This window comes from Oryctolagus cuniculus, chromosome 10 (assembly GCF_964237555.1).
Source record: "Oryctolagus cuniculus chromosome 10, mOryCun1.1, whole genome shotgun sequence".
Taxonomy (NCBI): Eukaryota; Metazoa; Chordata; class Mammalia; order Lagomorpha; family Leporidae; genus Oryctolagus; species Oryctolagus cuniculus.
The window spans coordinates 116,753,523-116,769,827 of record NC_091441.1 but is presented as its reverse complement, the minus strand read 5'-3'; the positions used below and the strand labels follow the sequence as shown (position 1 = coordinate 116,769,827).

The window sequence follows — 16,305 nt, the reverse complement described above, 5'->3', positions numbered from 1 at the left end:
GAGAGAGAGGTCTTCCATCTGATGGTTTATTCCCCAGTAGGCCACACGGCCGGAGGTGCGCCAATCCGAAGCCAGGAGCCAGGACCTTCATCCGGGTCCTCCCACATGGGTGCGGGGGCCCAAGGACTTGGGCCATCTTCTGCTTTTGCAGGCCATAGCAGAGAGCTGGATCACAAGTGGGGTAGCTGGGACTTGAACCGGCACCCATATGGGATGCCATTGCTTCAGGCCAGGGCGTTAACATGCTGCAGCACAGGGCTGGGCCCAAGAGTGGAAATTTTTATTAAAAGATTTATTTATTTATTTGAAAGAGTTGCACAGAGAGAAGGAGAGGCAGAGAGAGAGAGGTTTTCCATTCACTGGTTCACTCCCAGTTGGCTGCAACGGCCGTAGCTGTTCTGATCCAAAGCCAGGAACCAGGAGCTTCTGGGTCTCCCACGTGGTGCAGGACCCCAAGGAGTTGGGCCATCTTCTGCTGCTTTCCCAGGCCACAGCAGAGAGCTGGATCGAAGTGGAACAGCCAGGACTCAAACCGGCGCTCATATGGGATGCCAGCACTGCAGGCAGCAGCTTTACCTACTGTGCCACAGTGCTGGCCCCAAGAGTGGAAATTCGTTCCACACCTGCATTTAGATAGCATTCATGTGGAAAATAGCAGATCTGTGGTTTTGATATAGAAGTTTCTTTGGGCTATATGGCTTTTAAGTTTTCATGATTTAGCTTCTAGTAGATAACTTATGGTCTCTTGATTTTGCTCTAGGAAAGAATTTGACTTTGGTCAAAATGGTTTCCAAAAGAAGACTGTCAAAATCTGAGGATAGAGAAGACACCACTAGTAAGTGTCCAGTCATTTTTCTCCATTATTCAGGTAACAAGTGTCTGGAGGTGTTTAGGAGGTGTGAAATTGCTGCTTTTCAAGTGGCTGGGAGTCATTAGGGCTTCATGGGTACAGTACATAGAATGTGGTATGTAGAAATTTGGGATTGAATGTCTGCCTCTAATTCCACATGTGACCTATGGTTGTGCTCCTAGCATTCTGAACCTCAATCTGCATATCCATTAGAGGAATTAGTGTTATAAACCTTACTTATACATCATCTACGTGCTGGGACATGAAGACACAACTTAATTATTTACCTTGAAAAGATTTTGTCATCCTCCTTCCTCCCTTAAAAAATGTTATTCTAGATAAATGCTACGATAGTAGTTTATACAGGAAAGCAAGTACAACAGAGGCCAGGAAATGATGCTGCTCCTGTCCCTGCCCTTGTGAGAGAGACCGTAGGAGTTCCAAAGACAAGGGATTGAAAGTTGTTTTCATTTGTTATAGTCATCTACTCCTTAAGACAGTTCCAACTTGTTGACTGAAGTATTATTGTTTATTAAGTCATAGGAATAGAGATCTGACTCTTGATCAAGCACAACTAATATTGATGAAAATGCTTGTTGAATAGCATTTAGAATAATTACAGCTTTGAGAAAAAAACCATGTTAGGAGTAGGCTTGATTTAGGAAAGGAAATTCTGAGCCTCTGAAAACTGCTAGTAAAGAGATTATAGTGTATACACAAATGGTAGGAATTCTGAAACTGCAGAGGAATAAATTAGGAAGTCACCAGAAGTGGATGTCCTGTATTGCAAACACTGTTTTCCAAAAGAGAAGTGACTTAAGAATTAACTTCATTGGAAAGAACTTGGGATTTCTTGGTCATTAATGAATGAACTGAATCTTTTATCGTGGTTATACCTTAAATTTTTTTAAAGAAGGCTGTAGAATTGGAGAAGAAAAAAACTATAGAGTTATAGCATTAAGGGAGAAGTGTGTATTGCATGCTTGGCTTTAAGTACTTCCTTTTTTTTAATTGTTGTCTTACTGCTCTCCTTTTTCTTTCTTTTTATTTTTTTCTTTTTCTTTTTACTTTTTGGAAATCAGTTATTATTAATTTATTTGTGAAACAGACCAAGAGAAAAACAGAGAGGGAGAGAGATTCCATCTACTCATTTACTCCTCAAATGCTCAAAACAGCCCCACGGGGCCAAGTCAAAGCCAGGAGTCAAGAACTCAGTCCAGGTTTTCCACGTGGGTGGCAGGGACCCATGTACTTGAATCATCACTTGGTTGTCTTGCAGGTTGCACAGTAGCAGGAAGCTGGATTGGCATTTGACCCAGGATTCAGTCCTACATCATAAGATATAGGTGTCTCAAGCCACATGCTGTGCCAGAAGCCTGCCTCAGGAATGTGGGCATTGTCACCGCTAGACTGATATCTGCACCTTATTTCTTAGGGTTGAAAGCCTTGGAAATGAGACGAGTCCGGGCTTTCTACTCAAAGATAAGATGCATGAGAACCTGCCATTCTACCCTGCTTCCAGATCTTGGATTCTCAGATTTGATATGTATCAGGAATATTACTTGAAGACTTTGCCAAAAATTTAGAACCTTAAGTCCCATTCTCAAGATTTTGACTCAGTAACACTACAGTATGGCCTGGATTAGGCATTTTAATATGCTTCCTTTGTGGCTGGCGCTGTGACATAGCAGGTAAAGCCACTGCCTGTAGTGCCAGCATCCCATATGGGTGCCGGTTCGAGACCTGGCTGCTCCACTTTTGACCCAATTCTCTGCTATGGCCTGGGAAAGCAAAAGATGGCCCAAGTGCTTGGGCCACGTGGGAGATCTGGAAGAAACTCCTGGTTCCTTGCTTTGGATCAGCACAGCTCCGACCATTGGGGCCATTTGGGCAGTGGACCAGCAGATGGAAGACCTCTCTCTCTCTGCCTCTCCTTCTCTCTCTGTGTAACTTACTTTCAAATAAATAAATAAATCTTTAAAAAGAGTAAGCTTCCCAGTGATTCTAATGCAATCCTTTGAAGACAACAGCTTGAAAGACACTGACTGCCTTGGAATTTGGGTGGAAAACATCTCCATGGTTTTTAAAAGTCGCTCATTTGAGGGTGGTGGTTGTGGCACAGCAGGTGAGGTTGCTGCCTGGAATACCTGCGTCCCATATCAGAGTGCTTAGGAGTGAGTCCCGCCTCCACCTTCTGATCTGGCTTCCTGCTGATGCACACCCTGAGAGACAGCAGATCTTGGCTGAAGTGTTTGGGCCCCTTCCATTCACATGGCAGATCTGAATGGAGTTCCTGGATCTTGTCTTCAAGCTGATCCAACCTCGCTGTTTCCAGTTTTGAAGGAGTGAGAGGGTAGATGGAGGCTCACTCTGTCTCTATTGCTGTGCCTTTCAAATGAATAAAAATAAATGGGGCTGGTACTATGGTGCAGCAGGTTAAAGCCACAGCCTGCAGTGCTGGCATCCTATATGGGTGCCAGTTTTAGTCCTGGCTGCTCTAGTTCCAATCCAGCTCCCTGTTAATGCACCTGGGAAAGCAGCAGGGGATGGCCCAAGTTTCTGGGCCCCTGCACCCATGTGGATGACCTTGAAGAAGCTCCTGGCTTCAGCCTGGCCCAGTCCTGGCTGTCGCAGCCATTTGGGGAGTGAGGCAGTGGTTGCAAGATCTCTCTCTCTGTCTCTTTATCTGTGTCTTTGCCTTTTAAATAAATAAGTAAAAAAATTTTTTTAAGCAAACTTCTCTTTCAAAAACTAAAATTAAAAATGGAGGTGAAAAATGTTTATTTTGTTTTTAATGGAACATTTTGATTTTTTCAAATGCATATTCCATGGCTGGGGATAATTCTATTTGGTGAAAGATTGATTTGTTTATTTGGAAGCCATTCTTGCTGATTGTTGACATAGTTTATTTCACTATAGCAATAATTCTAGTATAATTCTTCAAGAATACATTGATTTTCCTCTCAGTTATTTATTCCTGAGTTTCCATTTAAATGTTTTCTTACTGTTGGTTACATTCTTGAAAATGTTTCTATTTGCAGAAGCCAGAGAAAAACAACTTTCCAAAAAGACAAAGAAATCTCAGGCACCTGGTGAAGTTGAAGACAATGACAATGTCTTTGTAAGGCTTCTTAAGATATCAGGAATTTTTCTTAAAACCGGAGAGAGTCAGAATCAACTAGGTAATTTTTAAATCTAGCTCTGTTTTCTAGACTTCGTGATAGGGCTCAGGGCTGAATCATGGATTTCCTAAATGGATAAGTGAAGATTACAAATGGGAGGACCATATGTTTTGAGACAAGGATGAAATTGCTTTTTAGACGGTATTGGTACAGTCTTTTGCCCTGGATACCGTGTGTTAAAGTACTTCTAATCCTTTGTTAGAAAAAAATGTTATATGCTGCTATTCCTCTGTGTTTCCTTGTGAGAAAATAAATGCTTGGTAAGCGATTAGAACAAGTAATTTCAGAAGAACGCTTATAAAACATGGAAGGTCCTCTTTTGGGGTCACAGATTATATTTTGTCCTGCTAAATTTTGTCAGGTCTTATTTAGAGCACTTTGTAGTTACCTTCCTTGAAAGCCAAGTCTTCTACTGTAGGTTTAGAAAATTTGGCCTGGAAATTAGGTTGAAAATACTGCTATTTGTTTTACCAGACAAGAAACTTAGGTCTTCAGGAAAGGAAACATATTGTAGCAGATGAAATTGTGTTTGTCTGCTTTTTATTACTACAACTGAAACATCTGGGGGAAGCTATTTATGAAGGAGGAAGGTTTGTTTCAGCTCATGGTTTGAAAGGCTCACAGTCCAAGATTGGACAGCCCCTGAAGTCTGGTATCTGATGAACATGGAAGGTGGTGGCAGATAATAGGAGGGTGGCATGATAGAAAAAAAGAAGGGAGGCGGGAACCTGGTCTTCTATATCCATGTAGTCTGTCTTTAAAAGTCACGGACTTATATCATGAGGCCCACATGCCACCAGCTGAGTCCAAATTAATCCTTTCCCAAAGGCCCATCTTCAGACACCACTGTTGAGTTAAGTCTCTGTCCTTAATCCATTAACCATTAACATAAGACTTTGGTGACCAGACCCTTAATATATGGCCCTCAGGGGACACCAGACAATCCAAGTTACAGCAGCTAAGTGACCTGTTCTTCTTTCCTCACAGCTGTGGATCAAATAGTTTTCCAGAAGAAGCTCTTTCAGACCCTGAGGAAACATCCTTCTTATCCCAAAGTATGTATTTTATCCCCACAGTTTCTGCTTTTGCTAACAGTTGAGTGGGGCTGGGATACTTTTTAGCTAACTGATAGCAACCAAAGCTAGAAAATGTTCATCTTTTCTTATCTTTTTAAAAAAATCTTCCTGTTAAGATAATAGAGGAGTTTGTTAATGGCTTGGAGTCTTACATCGAGGACCAGGATAATTTCAGGAACTGCCTTTTGTCCTGTGAGCGGCTTCAGGAAGAGGACGCCAGGTGGGTGACATCTTGCTGAGATTCTTTTTTTTTTTTTTTTTTGACAGAGTCATAGACAGTAAGAGAGAGAGACAGAGAGAAAGGTCTTCCTTCCGCTGGTTCACTCCCCAGATGGCTGCTATGGCCAGCGCTGTGTCGACCTGAAGCCAGGAGCCAGGTGCTTCCTCCTGGTCTCCCATGCGGGTGCAGGGCCCAAGCACTTGGGCCATCCTCCACTGCACTCCCGGGCCACGGCAGAGAGCCAGACTGCAAGAGGGGCAACCGGGACAGAATCCGGTGCCCATATGGGATGCCAGCACCACAGGCGGAGGATTAACCAAGTGAGCCACGGCACTGGCCCCAGATTCTGTCTTAAACTAAATAAATACATGGGTGGAGATGTGGACAGCATGGGAGTTTTTAGAGTTCCATTGTTGATTTATGGCTCTGTCTTCCTCAGAGTGGAAAACCAGCTTAAAATTATTTTGTATGTTTGTGAGGCCAAAAAGTGGAGTATTCTTTTAGAATATGTCACCTATGTTGATTAAATTTCAAATCTCCACCTCTCCCTTGCTAAGAGCTGTCTTTTCATGTTGGATTTTTCTTATGTAACAGGATAGACTTTTTTTTTTTTTTTTAAAGATGTATTTATTTAGTTGAAAGTCTGAGTTACACAGAGAGAGAGGGAGAGAGAGGAGACTTCCTTCTGCTTGTTCACTCCCTGATTGGCCGCAATGGCCGGAGCTGTGCTGATCTGAAGCCAGGAGATTCTTACAGGTCTCCCCAACAGGGTCAGGGGCCCAAGGACTTGGGCTATCTTCTGCTGCTTTCCCAGGCCATAGCAGAGAGCTGAATCAGAAGTGAAGTAGCCGGAACTCAAACCGGCACCCATATGGGATGCCTGCACTGGAAGTGGTGGCTTTACCTGCTATGCCACCAGCACTGGCCCCAGAATAGACTATTTTGCTTTAAAGATTAGATCTTTAATCACTATTGTGGAGAAAAGACAATAAAAGCGTTGAAACACAGGAAAAAATTGTTTTTTTTACAGCTTGGGCACATCTTACTCTAAGAGCCTCATCAAACTGCTGCTGGGGATTGACATATTGCAGGTGAGGCTGTGCAGCTTTTTCTGTGGCCATTTGGTGCATGTGATTGGTGTCCTGCTCAGGTGTCTGTGGCTGGAGCGCAGGGTGGAGGAGGGTGAGTTGGAGGAAGTGGGTCTGCGACAGCTGTTGTGCTAATACGAGTCTGATGCAGTGACACCAGTCTTTGATCTGTGCTGAACTACCCAGTACTGTGTCTAGCAGTCCCATCTATTTCATCAGCTTCTGATTCCTCTTAAAGCTACATCCTGTATGCTGTGAAGACCTTATCTTTGCCATGTTTGCATCTATGCCATCTGTTACTGAGCTTTCTAATTACTTACGGAATTTGTTTTGTTTTTTAAAGATTTTATTTATTTATTTGAGATGTAGAGTTACAGAGGGAGAGAGAAACAAAGAGAAAGGCCTTCCATCTGCTGGCTCACTCACCAAATGGCCACAGTGGCCAGAGCTGGGCCAATCGAAATTCAGGAGCCAGGAGCTTCTTCTGGGTCTCCCACGCAGGTGCAGGGCCCAAGCACTTGGGCCATCTTCCACTACTCTCCCAGGCCACAGCAGAGAGCTGGGTCATAAGTAGAGCAGCCGGGACTCTAACTGGCGCCCCTATGGGATGCTTGCACTGCAGGCAGCGGCTTTGCCCACTGTGCCACAAGCGCCGGCCTCTCAACTTTTCAATTTGTACGTTAGCTTTTTCCAGCTTTTGTAGTTTGAAATAAAGTACTTACGTAATTTGATTTTACCCATTTCCTCTTCCTCCTTACTTTTAATTTATTGGGTCAACAATGTGTTGACTTGTTTTTAATATCTCAAATTATACAAAGTATATACAGTGAAAGTCTCCTTCCTACCCATCCTTCGTTTATCCTCTTTTCTTATTTATTTATTTTTAATTTTTTATTTTTTTGACAGACAGAGTGGACAGTGAGATAGAGAGAGAGACAGAGAAAAAGGTCTTCCTTTGCTGTTGGTTCACCCTCCAATGGCCGCCGCGGCCTGCACACTGTGGCTGGTGCACTGCACTGATCCTAAGGCAAGAGCCAGGTGCTTCTCCTGGTCTCCCATGGGGTGCAGGGCCGAAGCACTTGGGCCATCCTCCACTGCACTCCCGGGCCACAGCAGAGAGCTGGCCTGGAAGAGGGGCAACTGGGACAGAATCCGGCGCCCCGACCAGGACTAGAACCCGGTGTGCCAGCGCCACAAGGCGGAGGATTAGCCTATTGAGCCGCGGTGCTGGCCTATCCTCTTTTTCACTACTGTTAATCTCTACACTCTTCATCTCTTGCTTTTCATTGAAAATCTTAAATATAATTTAATTATTAGCTTAATCTAAGTACCCTATGTTCCTCTAAAGAAAAATCCTCTTACAAACTATTTGATAATCTTTTAAAAAATGTTTATTTCCATCTACTTAAGAGAGAGATATCTTTTTTTTATTTTTTATTTTTTGACAGGCAGAGTTAGACAGTGAGAGAGAGAGAGAGAGAGACAGAGAGAGACAGAGAGAGAAAGGTCTTCCTTCCATTGGTTCACCTCCCAAATGGCCAACACGGCCGGCGCTGCACTGATCCGAAGCCAGGAGCCAGGTATTTCCTCCTGGTCTCCCATGCAGGTGCAGGGCCCAAGGACCTGGACCATCCTCCACTGCATAACCAGGCCACAGCAGAGAGCTGGACTGGAAGAGGAGCAACCAGGACAGAATCTGGCGCCCCAACTGGGACTAGAACCCGGGGTGCTGGCACTGCAGGCGGAGGATTAGCCAAGTGAGCCGTGGTGCTGGCCGAGAGAGAGATATCTTAGCATCTGCTGGAGTTCGCTTCCCAAATGCCCACAAGAGCCAGGGCTGGGCCAGGCCTAAGCCAGGATTTGTAAACCTCATCTGGGTTTCCCCTATAGATGGTATGGGCCCAAGCAATTCAGCCATCATCCTCTGCCTCCCAGGTTCTGTCAGCAGAAATCTGGATTGCGAGTGGAGTAGTCAGAATGGGAAAAGCGCTCCAGTATGGAATGCAGGCTTCCTAAGCGTGGCTTATCCTGATGTGCTGCAGCACTCACCTCTTGATAATCCTTTTTTTAATTTAAGATTTATTTTGTTTATTTCAAAGGCAGAGTTAGAAAAAGAGAGAGAGGCCTTCCCTCTGCCTGTTCACTCCCCAAACGTCCGCGGCAACCTGGCTGGGCCAGGGTGAAGCCAGGAGCCAGGAGCTTCATCCTGATCTCCCACATGGATGCAGGGGCCCAAGAACCTGGCCCATCCTCTGCGGCTTTCCCAGGCTCATTAGCAGGGAGCTGGATAGGAAGTGGAGCTGCAGGGACTCAAACAGGCACCCAGATGGGGTGCTGGCATCACAGGCGGCAGCTTCACCTCTTACGCCACAACATCAGCCCTTGTTAATCCTTTTAAAGTCTACATTTCATGGATTAACAGTTATCATACTTAATAATATTTTAATTGCTAGTTGAATCTTTGAAGTCATTGTTCATGAGACATTATTGGTAAGTCATTGTATTCTAGCAGCTTATATTAAAAACGTAGACTGTATTCATACTAGCTTTTTTTTTTTTAAGATTTGTTTATTGGATCTCTAAGGAATGGTACCAGAGACAGGGAGAGAGAGCGAGAGAGAGTGATCGTCAGTCCGCTGCTTCACTCCCCAGATGCCTGCAATAACTGGGACGAGGCCAGGCTGAAGTCAGAAGCCAGGAACTGCACCTGGGTCTCTCATGTGGGTGGCAGGGACCCAGATATTTAGACCCTCATCCACCGCCTCCTAGGTCCTTTAGCAGGAAGCAGAGTTGCAGGGACTTGAGCTAGGCATTCTAAAGTGGGCTGTGTGTGAAGGAGTCTGCAGCTGGGGCACTAACCTGCCATGCCACATGTTGGCCCTCGGCATTCTCACAGTAGGAGCGTGTCAGCCAGCAAGGTCTCTTCTCCAAGAGCTCTGGCTGGAGAGAATTCTGACTACATTCGTGTTACATGTGTCGAGATCATCTCCTAATGTTTTATGTCTTCTTTTTTAGCCTGCAATTATCAAAACCTTATTTGAAAAGTTGCCAGAATTTTTCTTTGAAAAGTAAGTAGAATTATTTTGGAATACTCAAAAGTTCCCTGGTGAGTTGTAGTTTGTCTCTAACAAGAATATTCTGAAACATCCTTGGTTTCTCTGATGGTCTTAATTTCTATGACACTAGATTTTTAAGTGGTTACTGAAATTTTGCTGTGATGTCTGTCTTTGAAATTTTGTCTATTAATATGACTTCATAAACACAAATAGTATTGTTACAAGAAAATATTGTGCGTGTCTGCCTGGATTATTCCTAGAAGGATACACAGACAGTAAAAGGTAATAGTGATTGTTGCCAAGAAAGGGGGCCAGTTGGCTAGAGTCAGATATTCGCTGAGTATTTTTTACCATTTTTGTTTTCTGCTACTTGTTTAAAATTACTGTGTTGGAAAAAAAATAAATGACTAATAGAAAAATAGAGAAAGTTAGTGGATATGCAATTCACAAGAAAGATGAGTGGATCGGTTTAAAAATGTGATTTTGTTGGAAATTACAGACATGAGTTTAAAACAGTAAATGAACGTTTCCCACGCTCAGAGTGACTCCTGTTGGAGCACAGTGAACAGGCGTGTGTAGGAGTTGCTCATGGGCGTGGACGTCGGTCCACTTGTTCTGAAGATTAATAAGGTGTGTGTATCCACATCCTAGGCTTCACACATCCTTCTGTCCTCAGCACCATGTCTCCTAATTTATGTGAGCTAGTAAGTGAATAAAAACAGAGATGAGATTACTGCCTAAAATACCAAAAAGTAGTGAACACCTGAGATGTTTGAGAATATGTGGACATCAAAAATTATAAAAAGAACTATTTTAATGCATACATTATTTTTTAAAGATTTTATTTATTTATTTATTTTTATTTTTATTTTTTAGATTTTATTTATTTTAGAGGTAGAGTTACAAACCATGAGAGGGAGAGACAGACAAAGGTCTTCCATCCGCTGGTTCACTCCCCAAATGGCCGGAGCTGCCTGGCTAGTCGTGGCCATTGTGGCCATCTGGGGAGTGAACCAGCAGAGAGGAGACCACTCTGTCCCTGCTTTCTGTAACTCTGACTTTCAAGGTAAACAAATTAATTTAAAAATATTTATTGGCTGCAGTAAACAAGGTCCTAGGATATTGTCAAGGAAAGGAACTGAAGGTTGTTTAAGACATAGGAAGTTGGGGAGTCTAAAGGAGGTTGGAAAGAAGACTCTCATTTTGGGGGAAATAATAATAATTGAGCCAACATTTTTTCATTTATAAATGATTTTCAATACTTTAATGAATATAATCCAATTTGACCTCTGTTTCCATGGCAGTTTATGTCTGCCTTTTTTTTTTTAAAGCATTTGGTCACATTGATGAAATTAGTTTTTTTTGCCTTTAAAGATACTTGCTGGGATTTGTGTTTGCCCTGGCTGCTAAGGTACTGCCATCCTGTATTGGCAGTGTCTGATTCACGTCCCAGCTCTGCTCTTGATTCTGGCTGATATGCACTCCAGGAGGCAGCAGTAAGGGTTTAGTAATTGGGTTTCTGCCCCGTATGGGAGACCCAGAATGAGATCCCAGCTTGTGGCTCTGTCTGGCCCAACCGCAGCCAGTGTCGCAGGCATTTGGGGAATGAACCAGTTGGTGGGAGTTCTTTCTGTCTCCGTCTCTCTGCCACTGAAATAATGAATAAAATTTTAAGGAAAACAGTTTTGTCTCATTTAATTTTTAAAAGTTAATTCATTTATTTAAAAGGCAGAGTTAGAGAGTGAGATCTTCCATCCACTGGTTCATTCCTACAGTGGCTGCAGCTGCCGGGGCTGAGCCAGGCTGAAGCTGGGAGATAGGAACTCCATCTGGGTCTCCCACTTGGATGCAGGGGCCCAAGGACCTGGGTTTTCACTGCTTTCCCAGATTCGTTAACAGGGAGTGGGATTGAAAGTGGAGCATCGGGAACCTGAAACTGGTACCCATATGAGATGCTGGCCTGGCAGGCGGCATTGTCACTTGCTGTGCCACAGTGCTGGCAATTCATTCAGTTTTTTCAAAATTAACTTTATTGTGTTTCAAAAATTTACGCTATTATTAAGAGATATTGCCTAGCCCTGTCTTCCCTCTTCTCTGTATTTTCCCTGGATATAGCCAGTCTTAACCAGTGCATCTTTTTTCAAACGTCTTTGTCATCATACCAGGTTACTTCAGAGCACTTGTGGAAAATGGATTAAAAGATAAGTTTATTTCTACAAAAATTTTTTAAATTTAGGCTTAGGATTTTTCAGAATACACATTTCCATGAAGCTTTTTTTTTTTAAAGCAATCAGAGTTAGACAGTGAGAGAGAGAGACAGAGCCAGCGCCGCAGCTCACTAGGCTAATCCTCCGCCTTGCGGCGCCGGCACACCGGGTTCTAGTCCCGGTCGGGGCACCGGATTCTGTCCCGGTTGCCCCTCTTCCAGGCCAGCTCTCTGCTGTGGCCCGGGAGTGCAGTGGAGGATGGCCCAAGTGCTTGGGCCCTGCACCCCATGGGAGACCAGGAGAAGCACCTGGCTCCTGCCATCGGATCAGTGCGGTGCGCCGGCCGCGGCGGCCATTGGAGGGTGAACCAATGGCAAAGGAAGACCTTTCTCTCTGTCTCTCTCTCTCACTGTCCACTCTGCCTGTCAAAAAAAAAAAAAAAAAAAAATTAAAAATTAAAATTAAAATAAAGTAAGAGAGAGAGACAGAGAGAAAGGTCTTCCTTTTGCTGTTGGTTCACCCCCAAATGGCTGCTACGGCCGGCGCTGCGCGGATCCAAAGCCAGGAACCAGGTGTTTCTCCTGCTCTCCCATGCGGGTGCAGGGCCCAAGCACTTGGGCCATCCTCCACTGCACTCCCGGGCCACAGCAGAGAGCTGGCCTGGAAGAGGGGCAACCGGGACAGAACGGCACCCATATGGGATGCCGGCGCCACAAGCAGAGGGTTAGCCAAGTGAGCTAAGGCGCGGCCCCACCATGAAGTTTGTTTTTAAAGACCCCTCTGTAAATAAACTTATGTGTCCTGCGTTTTCATTATCACCTGTATGTCCAGCACAGTCTCCAGTGCTCAGGTGCTCAGTAGACCTGAAGAGACCTGCTGAAATACTTTCTGCTGTATTCAGGTGTGCTGTTGTTGAAATCACAAAGGCTCAGTCCTTGTCTTCTCATCCTGATTTAGTGTGAACGGTGATGGAATCAGCATGCCTCGACTCATTATCAGTCAACTCAAGTGGCTTGACGAAATTGTGGATAGCAAGGTAGGCTTTGCTGCTTTATCTCACTTGAATTTAAACAGTATATTTGCTGTACTTGCCCACGCTTTTGGAATTTGTAGGGTTTTTTTCTTTCTAATCAGAACATTCATATTTTTTAAGAAAGATTTATTTATTTATTTGAAAGGCAGAGTTAAAGAGAGGAAGAGAGATCCTCAATCCGCTGGTTCTTTCCTCTTGTGGCCTAGCCAAAACCAGGAGCCAGGAACTCAGTCTGGGTCTCCCACCTTTGTGGCAGTGGCCCAAGGTCTTGGGGCATCTCCCGCTGCTTTCCCAGGCACGCTAGCCGTGAGCTGGATCTGAAGTAGAGCAGCCAGAATATGCACTGTTGCCCATAATAGGATGCTGGTGCTGGGGGCTGCAGCTTAACCCACCAGACCACAGCACTGGCCCTGAAAATCAGTGTTACACAGAGAGAGGAGAGGCATGGGGAGAGGGTCTTCCTTCTGTTGGTTCACTTCCCAGCTGGCTGCAGTGGCCTGAGCTGTGCCGATCTGAAGCCAAAAGCCAGGAGCTTCTTCCAGGTCTCCCACACAGGTGCAGGGGCCCAAGGATTTGGGCCTTCTTCTACTGCTTTCTCTGGCCATAGCAGAGAGCAGGATTGGAAGTGGAGCAGCCAGGACTCAAATTGGCGCTCATATGGGATACTGGCACTGCAGGTGGTAGCCTTACCCACTATGCCACAGCGCTGGACCCTCAAATTTTCAATTTGTACATTAGGTTTTTCCAGCTTTTGTAGTTTGAGTAAGAACCATGAGTATTTCACCCTTTTAATTTCTTAAAAAAATGCTTATCATTTACAAAATATATGTAATTTTTTAAATATATGGAAAGAAATTAATTTTTCAAAGTTTAGAGGTTACTGTATGTAATTTTCAAAAGTAATGAGACCTGAAGCCATCCTATTTCACTGGAAATGTTTTCATTGAATTACATCTTGAGAAAAATTACAGGAAGCTTTTGCAGTTATGTGAATTGTTACTAAAATACCCCATTAAAGTCGAATCTGCTTTGAGCATACAGTTTGAGGCCCATTTCTTTCCAGTTGTTAAAGATTCTACTAGTTTTGAGCAAATATTTCAAGCTCAAATCTTTTTGTGAAAGTTAGTGAGTTTTAGAGTCTTTACGGGCTGGGGTTTTGAGTCTGCTCCCTAAGTGTGCATCTCCTTGAGGAGCTCATATCACCACATTTCAAAAATAGCCATTGTCACACAAAGTCCACGGAGTTGTGAAGATCAGGTAAAATGTGGGAGAGAGCTGTTACATGATATATCAACCACCCTGCGTTTCTTTCTGCATGCCATCTTGTGTGAAATTTTCTAGGCTCTTTGTGTCTGAATTTAGGACTTGGTTTTTTAAAGATTTAGCTATTTAAGGGCCAGCGCTGTGGTGTAGCGGCTAAAGCCTCCTCCTGCAGTGCCAGCATCTCGTATGGACGCCAGTTCGAGTCCCGGCTGCTCCACTTCTGATCCAGCTGTCTGCTATGGCCTGGGAAAGTAGTGGAAGGTGGTCCAGGTGCTTGGGCCCCTGCACCCATGTGGGAGACCTGCAAGAAGCTCCTGGCTCCTGGCTTTAGATCACCACAGCTCTGGCCATTGTGGCCATCTAGGGACTGAACCAGTGGATGCAAGATCTCTTCCTCCCTCCTTCCTCCCTCCCCCCGCCCCGCCTCTGCCTCTCTGTAACTGCCTTTCAAATAAAATAAATAAATCTTATAAAAAAAGATTTATCTATTTATTTGAAAACAGAGGAATGGAGATAGAGCAATCTTCTTTTGGCTGGTTCACTTCCCAAGTGGCTGCAGTGGTTGGAGCTGGGCCTCTCCGAAGCCAGGAGACAGGAGCTTGATCTGGGTCTCACATATGGGTGCAGGGGTCCATGCACGTGGGCCATCTTCCACTGCTTTTCCCAGGTGCATCAGCAGAGAGTTAGGTTGGAAGTGGAGCAGTTGAGACTCAAATTGGTGCCCATAAGGGATGCAGGTGCTCCAGGCTGTGGCTTAACCTGCTGAAGCACACACTGGCGCCTAATTTAGGTTTTTGAAATTGGATCTGTGGTTGTCACAGTGTACACAAAATACTTTCTGCTGTGCATTTCACAAGTAGGCACTCTTTGTGTGTCCCGGCAGTGTGTTGCCGTCCTGACAGAGTGCTCCTTTGCAGGACCTCACCACCAGGATCATGCAGCTGATCAGCATAGCCCCAGTGGACCTGCAGCATGACATCATCACCAGTCTGCCTGAGATCCTCGGAGATCCCCAGCATGCTGAAGTGGGGAAAGAACTCAGGTGGCGATGTCCCCATCTGATGGAGGCTCCCCTCCAGGAGCGTACCCCTGCAGATGAAGAGAGCAGTAACATGCTCCTTTGTGTGTGAGAAGGAGGATACCTACCTCCCATGACTAGAATATGGACTTTGACTTGTTTTTCTGATAACAAGTACTCATTTTAATAGACTCATCTACTTTCTTTTCAGGGGTATACGTTATGAGTGGGGGGTTTGGTTTAGGATGAGATGTATAGGTTTATTCTATGCAGAACTTGAGCCACAAGTTAGTTTTTTTGTTTTTTTTTGAGAGAGATCCTCTTTGCTGACTATACGTTAGAATCTGTTGTAGAACTTTTAGAACTTCTACATTCTTTGGGTACCTAGATGCTTTTTTTTTTTAAGTTTCATTTATTTATTTGAGAGGTAGAATTACAGACAGAGGAAGAGACAGAGAAAGGTCTTCCATCTACTGGTTCACTCTCCAAATGGCCGCAATGGCCGTTGCTGGGCCATTCTGAAGCTAGGAGCCAGGAACTTCTTCCAAGTCTCCCATGCGAATAGCTTGGGACATCTGTTTTCCCAGGCCATAGCAGAGAGCTGGATTGGAAGAGGAGCAGCCAGTACTAGAACCAGCGCCCATATGGGATGGCAGCAATGCAAGCAGAGGCTTAGCACACTTAGACCAGAGCATTGGCCCCTAGATGATTCGTTCTAATGCACATCCCTGCATCTGACCCATTGCTTATTACATTTTGTAGGAAAAGTAGTACTATAATTAGTATGGCAATAATTAGGAAGGGGAGAACTATGTCCTGAGGTACCAATGTTTCCTGCTCATGTGCCTAGGAAAGCAGTGGAAAATGGCCCAAGTGCTTGGGCCCCTGTACCCATGTGGGAGACCTGGAACAAACTCTGGCTCCTGACTTCTGCCTGGCCCTGCCCTCTCTCTTGGGGATGTTTAGGGAGTGATCCAAGGGAGAAAAGAACACTCTGTCTTTTCTTCTTTTTGTAATTCTAGCTTTCAAAAAAAAATTTAAAAATAAGTAAATATTTTTTGAAAGGCAGAGTTACAAAGAGAGGGAGAGACAGAGATACTCAGTTCACTGGCTCACTCCCCAAATCACCACAACAGTGTGCACTGGGCCAGGCTGAAGCTAAGACCTGGAATTTTGTCCTGGTCACCACCCAAGCACTTGAACCACCGTCTGCTGTTTTCCAGCCGCATCAGCAGGGAGTAGACGGGCTGGAGGCAGCCCCCGTGTGGAACGCTGGTGAGCAGATGGCAGACTATCCTGCTGCGCTGCCCCA

The 16,305-nt window shown here is 44.6% G+C and overlaps 1 protein-coding gene across 9 annotated transcripts in view; it reads left to right on the top strand.

Annotated features, from left to right (window-relative positions):
- The window catches only part of FANCD2 (FA complementation group D2), a 77,147-nt gene that overhangs the window by 1,922 nt on the left and 58,920 nt on the right, over positions 1-16,305 (top strand). For 8 of the 9 annotated variants that reach the window (XR_011379659.1, XM_051831849.2, XM_008249932.4 and 5 more), the window contains exons 2-9: positions 761-835; positions 3,892-4,032; positions 5,020-5,087; positions 5,225-5,328; positions 6,359-6,419; positions 9,432-9,484; positions 12,637-12,715; positions 14,893-15,017. Coding sequence is in view for 8 of the 9 variants with exons in the window: in XM_051831849.2 (XP_051687809.2) it covers positions 784-835; positions 3,892-4,032; positions 5,020-5,087; positions 5,225-5,328; positions 6,359-6,419; positions 9,432-9,484; positions 12,637-12,715; positions 14,893-15,017 (683 nt within the window). In the remaining variant the exon portion in view is untranslated. The remainder of the gene's footprint in view (positions 1-760; positions 836-3,891; positions 4,033-5,019; positions 5,088-5,224; positions 5,329-6,358; positions 6,420-9,431; positions 9,485-12,636; positions 12,716-14,892; positions 15,018-16,305) is intronic. The other variant, XM_070051119.1, reaches the window with a different exon arrangement.